The sequence below is a fragment of the Megascapheus bottae genome, chromosome 2, assembly GCF_031878675.1.
Source record: "Megascapheus bottae isolate mThoBot1 chromosome 2, mThoBot2.hap1, whole genome shotgun sequence".
Taxonomy (NCBI): domain Eukaryota; kingdom Metazoa; phylum Chordata; class Mammalia; order Rodentia; family Geomyidae; genus Megascapheus; species Megascapheus bottae.
In genome coordinates, this window is record NC_143510.1 from 8,032,537 (window position 1) to 8,043,878 (window position 11,342).

An 11,342-nucleotide genomic window follows, 5' to 3' on the forward strand; every position below is an offset into this window, starting at 1 on the left:
TTGTGATTTAAGTGTTATCTAAATCTACCTTATTAGTGTTACCAAGTGTGATGTGCCATGGGTGTTAAAAATGTATTCAGTAACTTAATATTCTATCCAATTATTAGAGAATATGTAGTTCTAGGTAGTACTCTTAGGTAGACCTCATATTTACATAAGTAAAAACACAGCTATAAAAATTTAATCATGATTGTTACATTTATTTGGCTTTTAAGTCCAGTGACCAGGAGGTATATATGTAGGCATTTCTTACTGATTTTTTTCTTTTTAAAGAAATTATATGAATTGTCTCATCTGTATGGAACCATGGGTAGGTTGATCTGTATTTTTAAAAAGCATTGCATATCTTTGTAAATAAGATAGATAAATGTTTCCCATATATGATTCGTACTAGTACATTAGTTTAAATCAGAATGAAATTTAAGCATATATATGTGAAAGTGTATACATGTCATCAGCTTATTTAGAACTGATGGCCTGAACCTTAAAATCTTGTTTGACCCAAATGAAACGAGTAGGTTGGAAAGGAAAAAGGAGCACTTTTGTAGAGTAGCTTTCCTTATCCTCTTCCTTGATTCTATGGTGGTGTCCTGTTTTTACAAAGTATGCTTAGTGTTAATTAGTAAGGTATGTGTCAAATGTTACAATGTTTCTACCTGTATTCCTGCAATCCCTTAGAGGGCAGGTGTTTGTGCCTGCATTTATGATGCACTATGTGTGTGGTGAACAGTGATGGCAGTATTGTGGTCTTGCTGGGCTTGTCTCAGCTTTTGAAACAGATATGTAGTAGTATTTTTCAGAGTTAAGCTAAGTCCTTATTCTAATTTTATTCCTAGGGCCAAAATAGCAGGAATGATTTCTCTAAATCTTTCCCAGAATAACACTTTTTTGTTTGGTGTTTTCATACGTTATGGCCATGTGGTACAATTTAGACAGTGTTGGCCTTTCTCCCCTTAGCTCCATTCATGATGAACTCCCAAAGCCTAAGGAACAGTGCAAAGGACTGAAGCCCTTCATACAGCAGGCTGTGTGCATGGTTAGGGTACAACCAAATCAAGGATTCCTGGTGGTCTTGTGCACTTTAATCTGCTATAGTTAGACTGAAGGGACAAGGAAGAAATGAACTTAGTAAAGCAGGCTGGCTGCATGATTCCGTTGTTTTTTCTTACTATTTTACCTCTGCAGACCATCCTGTGCAGATTACCACTTGACAGTTGCCAAATTTTCACATGCTGACTTCTGAAATTCACTATCAGCAGTTAGGCTACATTGCTGTGTTTCACAGTAACCTTAGCAACTGTACATAATGTCACAATCCAATGGTATTTGACAGTATTTATATATACGTTTGAGAAGCATTTTAATGGGATTTGTATTTTTAAATTTAGTATGTAATAAAAAGATGTGTTTGAGTGAAAAATTATTATATATACATATATATATACTATTATCTGTTATAGAAGCCAGGAGTTCAGCCTAGCATGCACAAAGACCTGGGTTCAATACCTAGGTACCACATAAATAGAAAAGGCTGGAAGTCCTCCTCTTTAATATAGTATTAAAATTCATATCCAGAAGGAAAGGAACGATCATAAAGAAGATCCAAATAGGGAAAGAGGAAGTGAAACTTTCCCTGTTTGCAGATGACATGATTTTGTATTTCAAGAACCCTATAGACTCCACTCCCAAGTTGCTTGAGCTGAATCGAAAGTTTGGCAAAGTAGCAGGGTATAAAATTGACCCTCAACGGGAGTTTGGCTAATGGTAGACTGCTTGCCTAGCATGCACCAAGACCCGGGTGTGATTCCTCGGTACCACATACATAGAAAAAAGCCAGAAGTGATGCTGTGGCTCTAGTGGTAGAGCTATAGCCTGGAGAAATCCAAGAATAGTACTCAGGCCTTGATTTCGAGACCCAGGACTGGCAAAAAATCAACTGATTCCATGTATGCCAACAACTAAAAGAGTGAAGCAGAAATCAGGAAGGCAATTTCTCTTGCAAAAACCTCAAAGAAAATAAAGTACTTAGGAATTAAGAAAGTATGGGACCTTTATGATGAGAACTTTAAAAATTGAAAAAGCAAATTAAAGCAGAAATGAGGAATTGGAGAAAAAAGAAGAAATTTGAGGAGTAAGTTTAATCTCAGTAGACACAAGTGAAAAAAGACTATACAATAAGTGTGAAAAAAAGTTAGTTGTACTTGTTAGATAATACCCAGAATTTATTTGTATTTGGATATTTGAAATTTGATAGGGAAGGGGGAAAAACCAAGACGGGTGGGGAGTTTGGGGGGGAGGGAAATGGGTACCAAGACATGTAAAAGGGTATCAATGTATGTGAATTAATGCACCTTCTATCTGGCAAATATTATGTAACCCTTTTACTAATTACAATAAAAAAATTAAAATAAAAGACATACTATAAGTGTGAAATAAAGTTAGTTGTACTTGTTAGATAATACCAAGACTTCGTCAGAAACCACACAGACATAACAGGTACAAAGAACAAAGGAAAGTTCATTGCCAGCCAAAGGACCCAGCAAGAACCCTTCTCACACACTCCTGAGAAGAAGCGCTATTGTCTGTGGTAACCTATATACCCGGTGGGGTTTAGGGGGCAGAGAGAAGGTGGAGATCCTGGAGTGGAAGTGAGGACTAGGGGCTTCATCATTGGTGGACTAGGATTTAAGGCTGCTGTCCAAATGTTAGGTAAGGGGCTCAGCAGATGCTCAGACCTGAAGGTCACTGTAGGGGATCCTGTAGCCTTATATGGTTTATAGCCTCCCAGAGGAGTGTCATCCCAAAGTTTAGGGGTGTGAGCTAGCTATTTACTGCCATAATCACAGGGCATGGTGTTGCTTGTGCAGGGCACACTAAGCTTATAGGGGAAAAAGCAGGGAGAAGGGGCCTTGAGCCACCACTGATTATTTCCAGCTTTGACCAAATGGACCTGGGAAGGGTTATGCTAAGCTACAAGCTAAGCTGTGGGAGAGGAAGTCCCTGGGTCTACACTATCAATATTTTTAAGATATTTGTTTTAGGAAAAATAAAGTAGGTACAAAGAAATACATCTGTAAATGTGAAACTTTAACAATAAATTCATTGTAAAAAGTATCGAGGATGGCAGGAATGAAATTTTACCATTCACAGTTCGTGCTCTATACCACTTGAGTCACAGGGCCATTCACAGTTTTCTGGTGGTTAATCATTGATAGTGTTGTAAGGAAACTTAGTTGTGAGAAGCAGAGAAACCATCACTTCAAAGGCTAAATTATGAGTCTTTTTTTTTTCAGCAGACCTAGGGCTTGAACTCAGGGCTGAACACTGTCCTTGGGCTTTCTCAAGGCTAAAGGCCATTTCCTTGAGCTAAAGCACCACTTCTAGCTTTTTCTATGTATGTGGTACCTAGGAGTGGAACCCGGATCTTTGTGCATGGTAGTCAATCACTAGAGAGCCGGAGGACTACTATGTTTTTTTCATTGTATGTTTTTGGCTCCTTTATTTTATTTTATTTTATTTTATTTTATTTTATTTTATGTTATTTTATTTCTGGGTCCTCTATTCTGTTCCATTGGTCTTCAGCTCTATTTTTGAGCCAATACCCGGCTGTTTTTGTTATGATGGCTGCATAGTAGAACTTAATTTCTTTCTTTAGACCTCTACAGTTTCACTGAGTAGATCCTATACATAATTAACAAGGTTAATTCCTAAATATTTTACTCTTTCTGAGAATATTGCTCATGGGCTCTTTTCTTGGCATCTTCCTGGTAGTATCCCTGATCTTATTGATTTGAGTCTCCTTTATTCATTAATCTTGCAAGAGTCCTGCCACTTTTATTAATTATTTCAAAATACCAGCTTTTAAATTTTTTGTATATAATCTTTTCTTTAATTTCTTGTTGGGCATGGTGACTCACGTCTGTAATCATTAGCTACTCAGGAGGCTGAGATCTGTGGATTGAGGTTCAAAGCCAGCCCAGCTACTACAAACCTATGAGACTTTGAGCTCCAATTAATCACCAGAAAACCGGAAGTGGTGATGAGGCTCAATGGTTAGGGTGGAAGCCTGGAGCTGAAGATCTCAGGGATAACGCCCAGGCCCACAGTTTTAATCCCATGACAGAAAAAAATAATTTTTCCTTGATTTCTGCCCTCATCTTTGTTATCGCTCTCCATCTAGTAGCTTTGATTTTAATTTTTTCTTGTTTTTCTAGCTGTTCTAATTGGATTATGAAATTATTTGCTTGGTCTTCTTCTGTTTTCCTTATATGTGTCCTTACAACTATGAACTTTCCCCTCAGCACTGCTTTTACTATATCCCAGAGATTCAATTGTGATATATTTTCATTTTCATTGACGTGTAAGAATATTCTAATACCTTTAATATGTTTTGTGACCCAGCTGTTATTTAGTAGTGCGTTGTTCAGCCTCCATGTTTTGAGTAATTCCTGCAGTATGCTTTTTTGTTAAGAAATGTGGTTGATTCCACTATGATAGGATAGGATGCAAGGGATTATGTCAATCCTCTTGTATTTGCTTAGATTCTCTGTGTGAACTATATGATTTATTTTGGAGAATGACCCATGTGCTACTGAGAATAATGTACTGACTTGTTATTGGGTGGAAGACGCTGCAGTATCTGTTAAGTCCATTTGGGTTATGGTGTCATTTAGTTCAGAGGCTTCTTTGCTTATCCTCTGTTTAGGTGACCTGTCCATTGGTGAAAGTGGGGTATTGAAGCTTACCATTACTATTGTGTTTGTGTCTGTCTTGTTATGTAAGTCTGAGAGTGATTGTTTAATGTAGTTAGGTCCTCCATTGTTTGCTGCATATTACTTTATGACTGTGATTTCCTCTTCATGGATTGTTCCTTTTATTGTCATGTAATTACCTTTTTCGTCTTTTTCATTCTATCAGATTCCACTACACTCTGTCTACTCCTGCCTTTTTTTTTGCCTGTCCCTGGCTTGAATTCAGAGTGTGAACACTGTCTTTGGATCTTCTCAAGGCTAGAGTTCTACCCCTTGAGCCAGAGCAGCACTTCTGATTTCTATCTTTGACTGTGAGATGGATCCCTTGGAGCCAACAAATGGATGAAATGCTTTTTCTGATCCAATCTGCAGTACTTTTTTCTTTTGATTGGAGAGGTGAGTCTGTTAATGTTTAGTTATAGAGAGCTGTGTAATGTTTCTTGCCATTTTCTTTCTTTCCTGTGTTTTGCTTCTTTCCTTTTCCTGTTCTTACTAAATTGATCTTGTGACTTCATTCTGATGTGGTTCCCTGATTTTAATAATTTTCTTCAGATTGTATTTCTCTTTCCAGTATTTTTTTGTAGTTCTTGCTTAGTGCCCATGAATTTCTGTAATCTGTGTTGATCATGAAAGGTTTTAGTCTCACCAACAAATGTAAATGCTAGGTTCAGTGAGTAAATGAGTTTGGGTTGGCAGTTGCTCATCTTCAGAGCTTGAATGGTCCCTTTCTCGACTGTCCTCACATTGAGAGTTTGTATGTAAAGGTACCCAGTGATCCTGAATCTTTTTTTCATTTAATATAGCTCATTCTTTAATTTTGAAGCATTTAAAATCAGTTCCTTGCCTCTCTGCTCTAGTGATTTTACTATGATGTATCTAAAAGTGTTTCTTCTAGGATCCTGTGTACTAGGTTTTCTCTATGCTTCTGCTATGAGGGTGAGATTTTCTCTCTTAACACTGGGGAAGTTTTCTGTGATAATCTTTAATGAATGAATGTTATATCCCTCTATTGTGGTACTCCTCCCACACACTGATTCCAGTTATACGTGCATTTGATGTTGGCTTTTGGGTTTGGTTGCAGTCTTGACTCTCCATAGAGCTTGTAATCTTTCTTGGTGATCTACCTATTTAGGTTCAGGAAATGTAAGGACTGGGGCCCAAGCTCTGCCTATTGGTGTCCAACAGGTTGCAGCCTTTCCTTGACCTAGGCTTGTGCCTGCTGGGTGGCCTAACCCTATGGCTAATGTGCTTTGTCACTTGGCAGCTCCTGGTAGTGGGGGAGCTCTTCCAGCAGCTGGAGAAGGCACACTATTCCCAGCTCCAGTTAAGGGCCAGAAGCCTAGACAGCTTGAGTTCCCACTTGTGATGCACTTGATGGCATATCCCAGTGGGTAGAGGATACTCCTCCAGTTGCCAGAGCTTGTGTGTGATTCATGGCTTCACCTGGACCTGTGGGTCAGGCTGTTTGAATTCCCAACCACAGCCAGTTGGCTTGGGTGTTTCCAGTGTGTGGGGCATGCTCCATCGGCCTGGTTCCATGGAGACTGCTGGAGCTTGCTGGAGTTTCCTGGTATCAGTAGGACTAGTGGCCAAGGTGCTTAGAATTCCCACCATGAGCAAGTTGGCTTGGGAAGTGCCAGCGGGTGGTATGCTCCTCCACTGGGCTGCTGTGGTGCACTGGTGTTTTGCAGTTTCAGTAGGGTTGGTGGCCCAGGTGGTTTGAAATCCCACGTAGAGGAGAGCTGGTTTTGGAGGTGTCAGCAGGTGTGGCATGCTCCACTGGCTGCTGGGGCACACAGATCTTTGCGGGGTGGATCTCTGCAAGGGTGTGGCTTCTAGTCCTTGCTTTCCCTCTTGGTAGCCCATTCTGTGGGGAATTCTGGGTCCTGTGGCCTTCCAGGCCAGCAGGTGTTGTGGGCGGTGTGAGGAAGCATTCTGTCTGCTTTGGCCTCCACAAATGTGCTCTTCCTTCTGGGGTGGGAGTGGGAAGGGCCCAGGTCAAGCTCTTTAGCTCACTGCCAGCTCTGTTTCCCGTGGGTGTTGGGGGAGGTTCTGCAGCCTGGTACTCACTGTTTCTGGGCCTGGTTAATGGCTGTCCAATGATGCTGTGGCAGATTTCTGTACCTATGATCTGGAGATTCCTGATTGCCAGGCTGACGCCACACTGTGTTGTACTGATTGTGGACTGAGCAGTGTGGAAGTGGGAATTCTCCAGGTCTGGTTTCAGGGTTCCTATGGTCCCTGTCTCTGTCTGTGCTGTCCAGGTCTGTCATGGTGAGAATTTCCTGTGTTTGGGTTCTGTGGTCCACTGATGTTTCCAAAGTCCAAGGTGACAGCAGGCTGCTTTCACAGCTTAGCAGTGGTGACCCAGGGCAGATGGAGGGGGTATTTGCAATTCACTCTTTGGATGTGCAGATTCTGAGGGTTGTTTTTTTTTTCTCTCTTGTACTTCATTCCTTTGATTTTTTGCTTGCTAGGATTTTATTGTTGTCTATTTCTAAGGAGAACTGCATGTTGGAACCCCAAGTCTTTTTACTTGGAGAAAGCTAGGGAATTTCCCTACTTTTGCAGCATCATCTTGAATATGCAGCCTGATTTTGAAGACATTTTGCTTTTTCTTCTCCTGAAGCCTGAGTTCACATAGAAAACGTTTACACTCTAATGAAAATTTTTCTATATGCAAAAATTACAAGTACTTGCTCTGTGTCCCAAAATCTCAGAGTATCTTTCTAAAATGCATACCACTGTAAAATAGCATTGCAATCAAATTACTTCACAGATTAACATTTTTAGGTAACTTGTTCAATCGAATTACCTCTGACTGATGGAGAGATTTTTTTTTTTTATCGGGCATGGGACTTGAACTCTGGAACTGGGTGTTGTCCCGGAGCTTTTTAGATCAAGGTTACCACCCTACCCCATGAGTCATAGTACCACTTCTGGTTTTCTGGTCGTTAATTGAGGACAAGAGCCTCACGGACTTTAATGTCTGGGCTGGCTTTGAAGCGCAATCCTAAGATATTAGCCTCCTGTGTAGCTAGGATTACAGGTGTTGTGCCCAGATTTTGGGGTCCGTAAAGACCACCAAGGATCCGAATATGATGTAAGAGCACGAGATTCTTTATTGCAAGCTCGAACGTGGACTCACAGCCAACACCGACACAGCAGGTCTGAGTTGAGAGAGTACCGACTTCCTGTTGTACAATGTTTTTATAGGGTTAGCTCAAAGGGTTGATGTATTATGAATTGATTGGCTAGTGTTAGAGGATACATGTGCAGTTCCTGCTTAGGGGATACATGCCAAGCTGCCAGGCAGCTGGCGGGCAGCTGGTCAGGATATCTCAATGGTTATTTTATCCTAGAGCCTCAAATCACTGAGAGTAGTCTGTAATTTATTACTTTCTTTGAAACTGCTACCTCTGCTGGTTTAGAGTTAGTTCAGAGTGACCTTCTGGCAGGGCCTGCTTAAAAATAACTTTTTACTGAAGTTCATCTTCAAAATTAATTTAGGCTTTCCAGTGTGAGCCACTGTGTCTGGCCTTGATGAAGAGATTTTTTAAGACATAGATATTTGGCAGTAAATTGTGAAATGCAAGAAGGTATGTACAGTGATTGACAGTTCTGTCTGCATTCTTTATTCTCCATTTGAATTCTGAGATCCCATCCCCTGAACTTTGGTCATGAGAATCTGCAGCACAAGATGGTCTAGGACCGAGGCCTGAAACTGACATCCCAGGATCCTAAGTGACTGGAACTATGTGATGGAGGTCATGGCCATTAACAGACCCCAGTAGAACTGTGCAGGCTGCCAGGTAGAGGTGGCCCCTAACTGACCCCATGTGGGAGGGACTGCCTAGGAGAGGTTCAGATGCAACTGTCAGTGGGCCTTTAGCATTCTGCCTGCATCACAAAATTCTGGCCACACCTCCAATTTTTCATGTTGCTCTGACCAATGGGATACAAGAATTGAGGCCCCGCCCACATTCCATGCTGCCCAGTAACACCAGGATTCCCTCTATTAGCTCATACCACTACAGGAGTTGAGGGATGTAGAGGTGGTGAGTGGTGAGTGAGCGAATCGAGGTGACATTGCAGATAGCGTTGGAGGTAGACAGAGTTACTGGTGATTGTGAGAAGTGAGTGGAGTTTAGAGCCTGGGAATGTGGCCGCCCCACCTTCGCCGTCCCAGTGCTGGGTTGTCTGAGCAGACGAGAAGAAAAAAGGTAGCTGCAGGAAGGAAAATACTGCAGGAATACCAGCAGAGAAATCATCCTGATAGACCTGCAGCATCCAAGAACAAGAAGAACACTAGAGAGGGAGGTAAACCCAAGACAAACACCTCTGGAGACTGTCCTGTAGAGGACCTGAGGGTGGAGAGGTGCACGGGGCAGGAGAAGGTCCAGCAGCTGGCAGAACAGGTGAGCCAGCTGAGAGAGGAGAAGGAGCAGGGGCTGGGGCAGGTTGGGGAGCTGGAGAGCAGGCTGGTGGAGCTGAGAAAGCAGCTGTCAGAGCTGCAGCCCCCGCCGCCCCCCGCAGGCCCATGTGAGACTGAGCAGCAGCTGAAGGCCCATTCCCTGCAGTGACAACAGGAGCTCAAGAACGTGCAGGAGCAGCTTCACATGCAGGTGGAGGAGAACCAGATCCTCAGTCTCCAGTACCTGGAGCAGCAGCAGCGGCTGTGGATCCTGGAGAAGAAGGCTGAGGAGTGGGATCAGCACGCTGAGGATCGGCGCAAGATCCTGGAGACGATGGAAAAGGAGCACGAGACCATGAGATGCACCCTGGTGCTCAACCGAGAGCTCAAGGAACAGCTGGGCCAGCTGCAGGATGCCTTGCAGAGGCTGAGCGCTGAGAAGGGGGAGCTGGCCAGCCTCCTGCACTCAGAGCAGCAGGAGAAGACAACCCTGCAGGAGAAGCTGGCCAAGCTGGAGGAGAAGTTGAGAGAAGACAAAGAGATGGTTGGGTTGGAGAGCGAAGTGGCTGAGGAGCTGCAGGATCTGCGTGACAAGAACCTGGCCCAGATGCAGGAGCTCATAGCCACTCGGGAACAGCACAGAGCCTCCAGCCAGCAGCTGAGCTCCGAGAAGGAGGCCCTGCAGCAGCACCTGCTGAGGCAGACCCACCTGCTGGAGCAGCTGCAGCAGGAGCAGGTGCAGAGCAAGATGCTGGCCCAGATGGAGAGGGACAAGTTCCAGGACACTCTGCAGTGCCTGGAAGCCACCAGACATGAGAATGTGCAGCTGCGGGCCCAGCTGAGCTCCCTGGCTTTTCCCAGGGAAGGAGGAGGCCTGCACAGAGAAGAAGACAAGGGTGAGGAGGCGACTGCCCCCGATGGGACTGTCCCCGAGGACGTGGACAACCCCCAAAGCATGTGTGATTTTTACGAGGAAGCACTGTCCATTGCAGAGTGCAAGAAGGCGAGGCTCAGCCGGCAGCTGCAGGAGCAGCAGGCCCGCTGTGGTTGCCTGAGTCAGCTAGCAGCCCAGTGGCAGAGAAATCTGGAGGGCCAGGCCATCTTCCCCAAGCGCTGGATCAATGGCTTGTTTGGGAAGAGGAAGGAGGAAGCGCAGGTGCCCAAGAAGCTGAAGATCTGCTTCCACAAAGACCTGGCTGCCCAGGTGGATGGGCAGAGTGCAATGGATGACCTCCAGCGTCGCTGCATCCAGCTGGCACAGCACGTGAGCGCCCTGGAAGAGACCATCGTTTCCTACAAAGAGCAGATTGGAGTCCTGGAGAAGCTGTGTCAGGAAAAAGACGAGTGTGTCAGCCAGCTGTCCCAGGAAAAGAGGAAGAAGAGGAAGGAGCTGCAGGAGCTGCTGCTGTGCCTTGCAGGGGAGGGCACAGAGTGCCAGGACAAGATGCTGGCTGCCTCCCAGGCCCCTGATGCCCAGACCCCCTCACAGCCCTTGGGGTCCCTGAAGATGGAATCAGGGAGGTGCAGCAAGAGTTAGAAGGCATGTGTTTTGTAGAAAACTTGGAGCCTGTCCCTGAAGAGGCTGGGGTGCCTGGACCCCGGGAAAACCCCACTGCAGAGCCTCCTGTGCTGCTGCTGCCTGCTGTGCAAGCCCATGGAGACCCCGCAGGCTTGGGCCAAGAGTCCTGCCTCCCTTTCTTCTACAAGGCTGAAGCAAAGGATGTGTTTGACATAATCACCATCTAAAGACTGGAGTACTAGAAAAGATATTTTGGGCTTGAGATTTTAATTATAATGGAGTGGTGGGAAAAGGCGTGGTAACTGCAGGTCAAACAGAGCAGAGGCTGCTGGGAGTTGTCCATATCAAGGCAGGTCTTAAAGTTTGATGGGTTACAGGGAAGGGGTCTAGGTCAGGATTATTACAAGGGGTCAATCCTTTACAAAGATAGCTGGGAGCAATGACCTCACTTTATATCAATATTGGATAGCACTGATAGTAATTATTTAATGGAATAGTTTATAATATGGTAATATTGATTTCACACCATGATATTATCTTTTTTACTTAAAACTATTACATTGCAGTATTGTATACATGATATTAATCATTTCATGTTATGTGTTGTCACACCCATTGCATAGTCAACCACATTTTCAAAATATACTATGCTGTCTTC

At 44.0% G+C, this 11,342-nt stretch overlaps 1 protein-coding gene across 1 annotated transcript; it reads left to right on the forward strand.

Moving 5' to 3' along the window:
* Positions 1-8,911: 8,911 nt before the first annotated feature.
* On the forward strand, positions 8,912-10,911 carry LOC150066348 (golgin subfamily A member 2-like). Its single transcript, XM_090352582.1, has 4 exons — positions 8,912-9,169; positions 9,341-9,841; positions 9,887-10,493; positions 10,673-10,911. The coding sequence occupies exons 1-4, from the start codon at positions 8,912-8,914 to the stop codon at positions 10,909-10,911; spliced, it is 1,605 nt and encodes a 534-aa protein (XP_090208708.1).
* Positions 10,912-11,342: the final 431 nt, after the last annotated feature.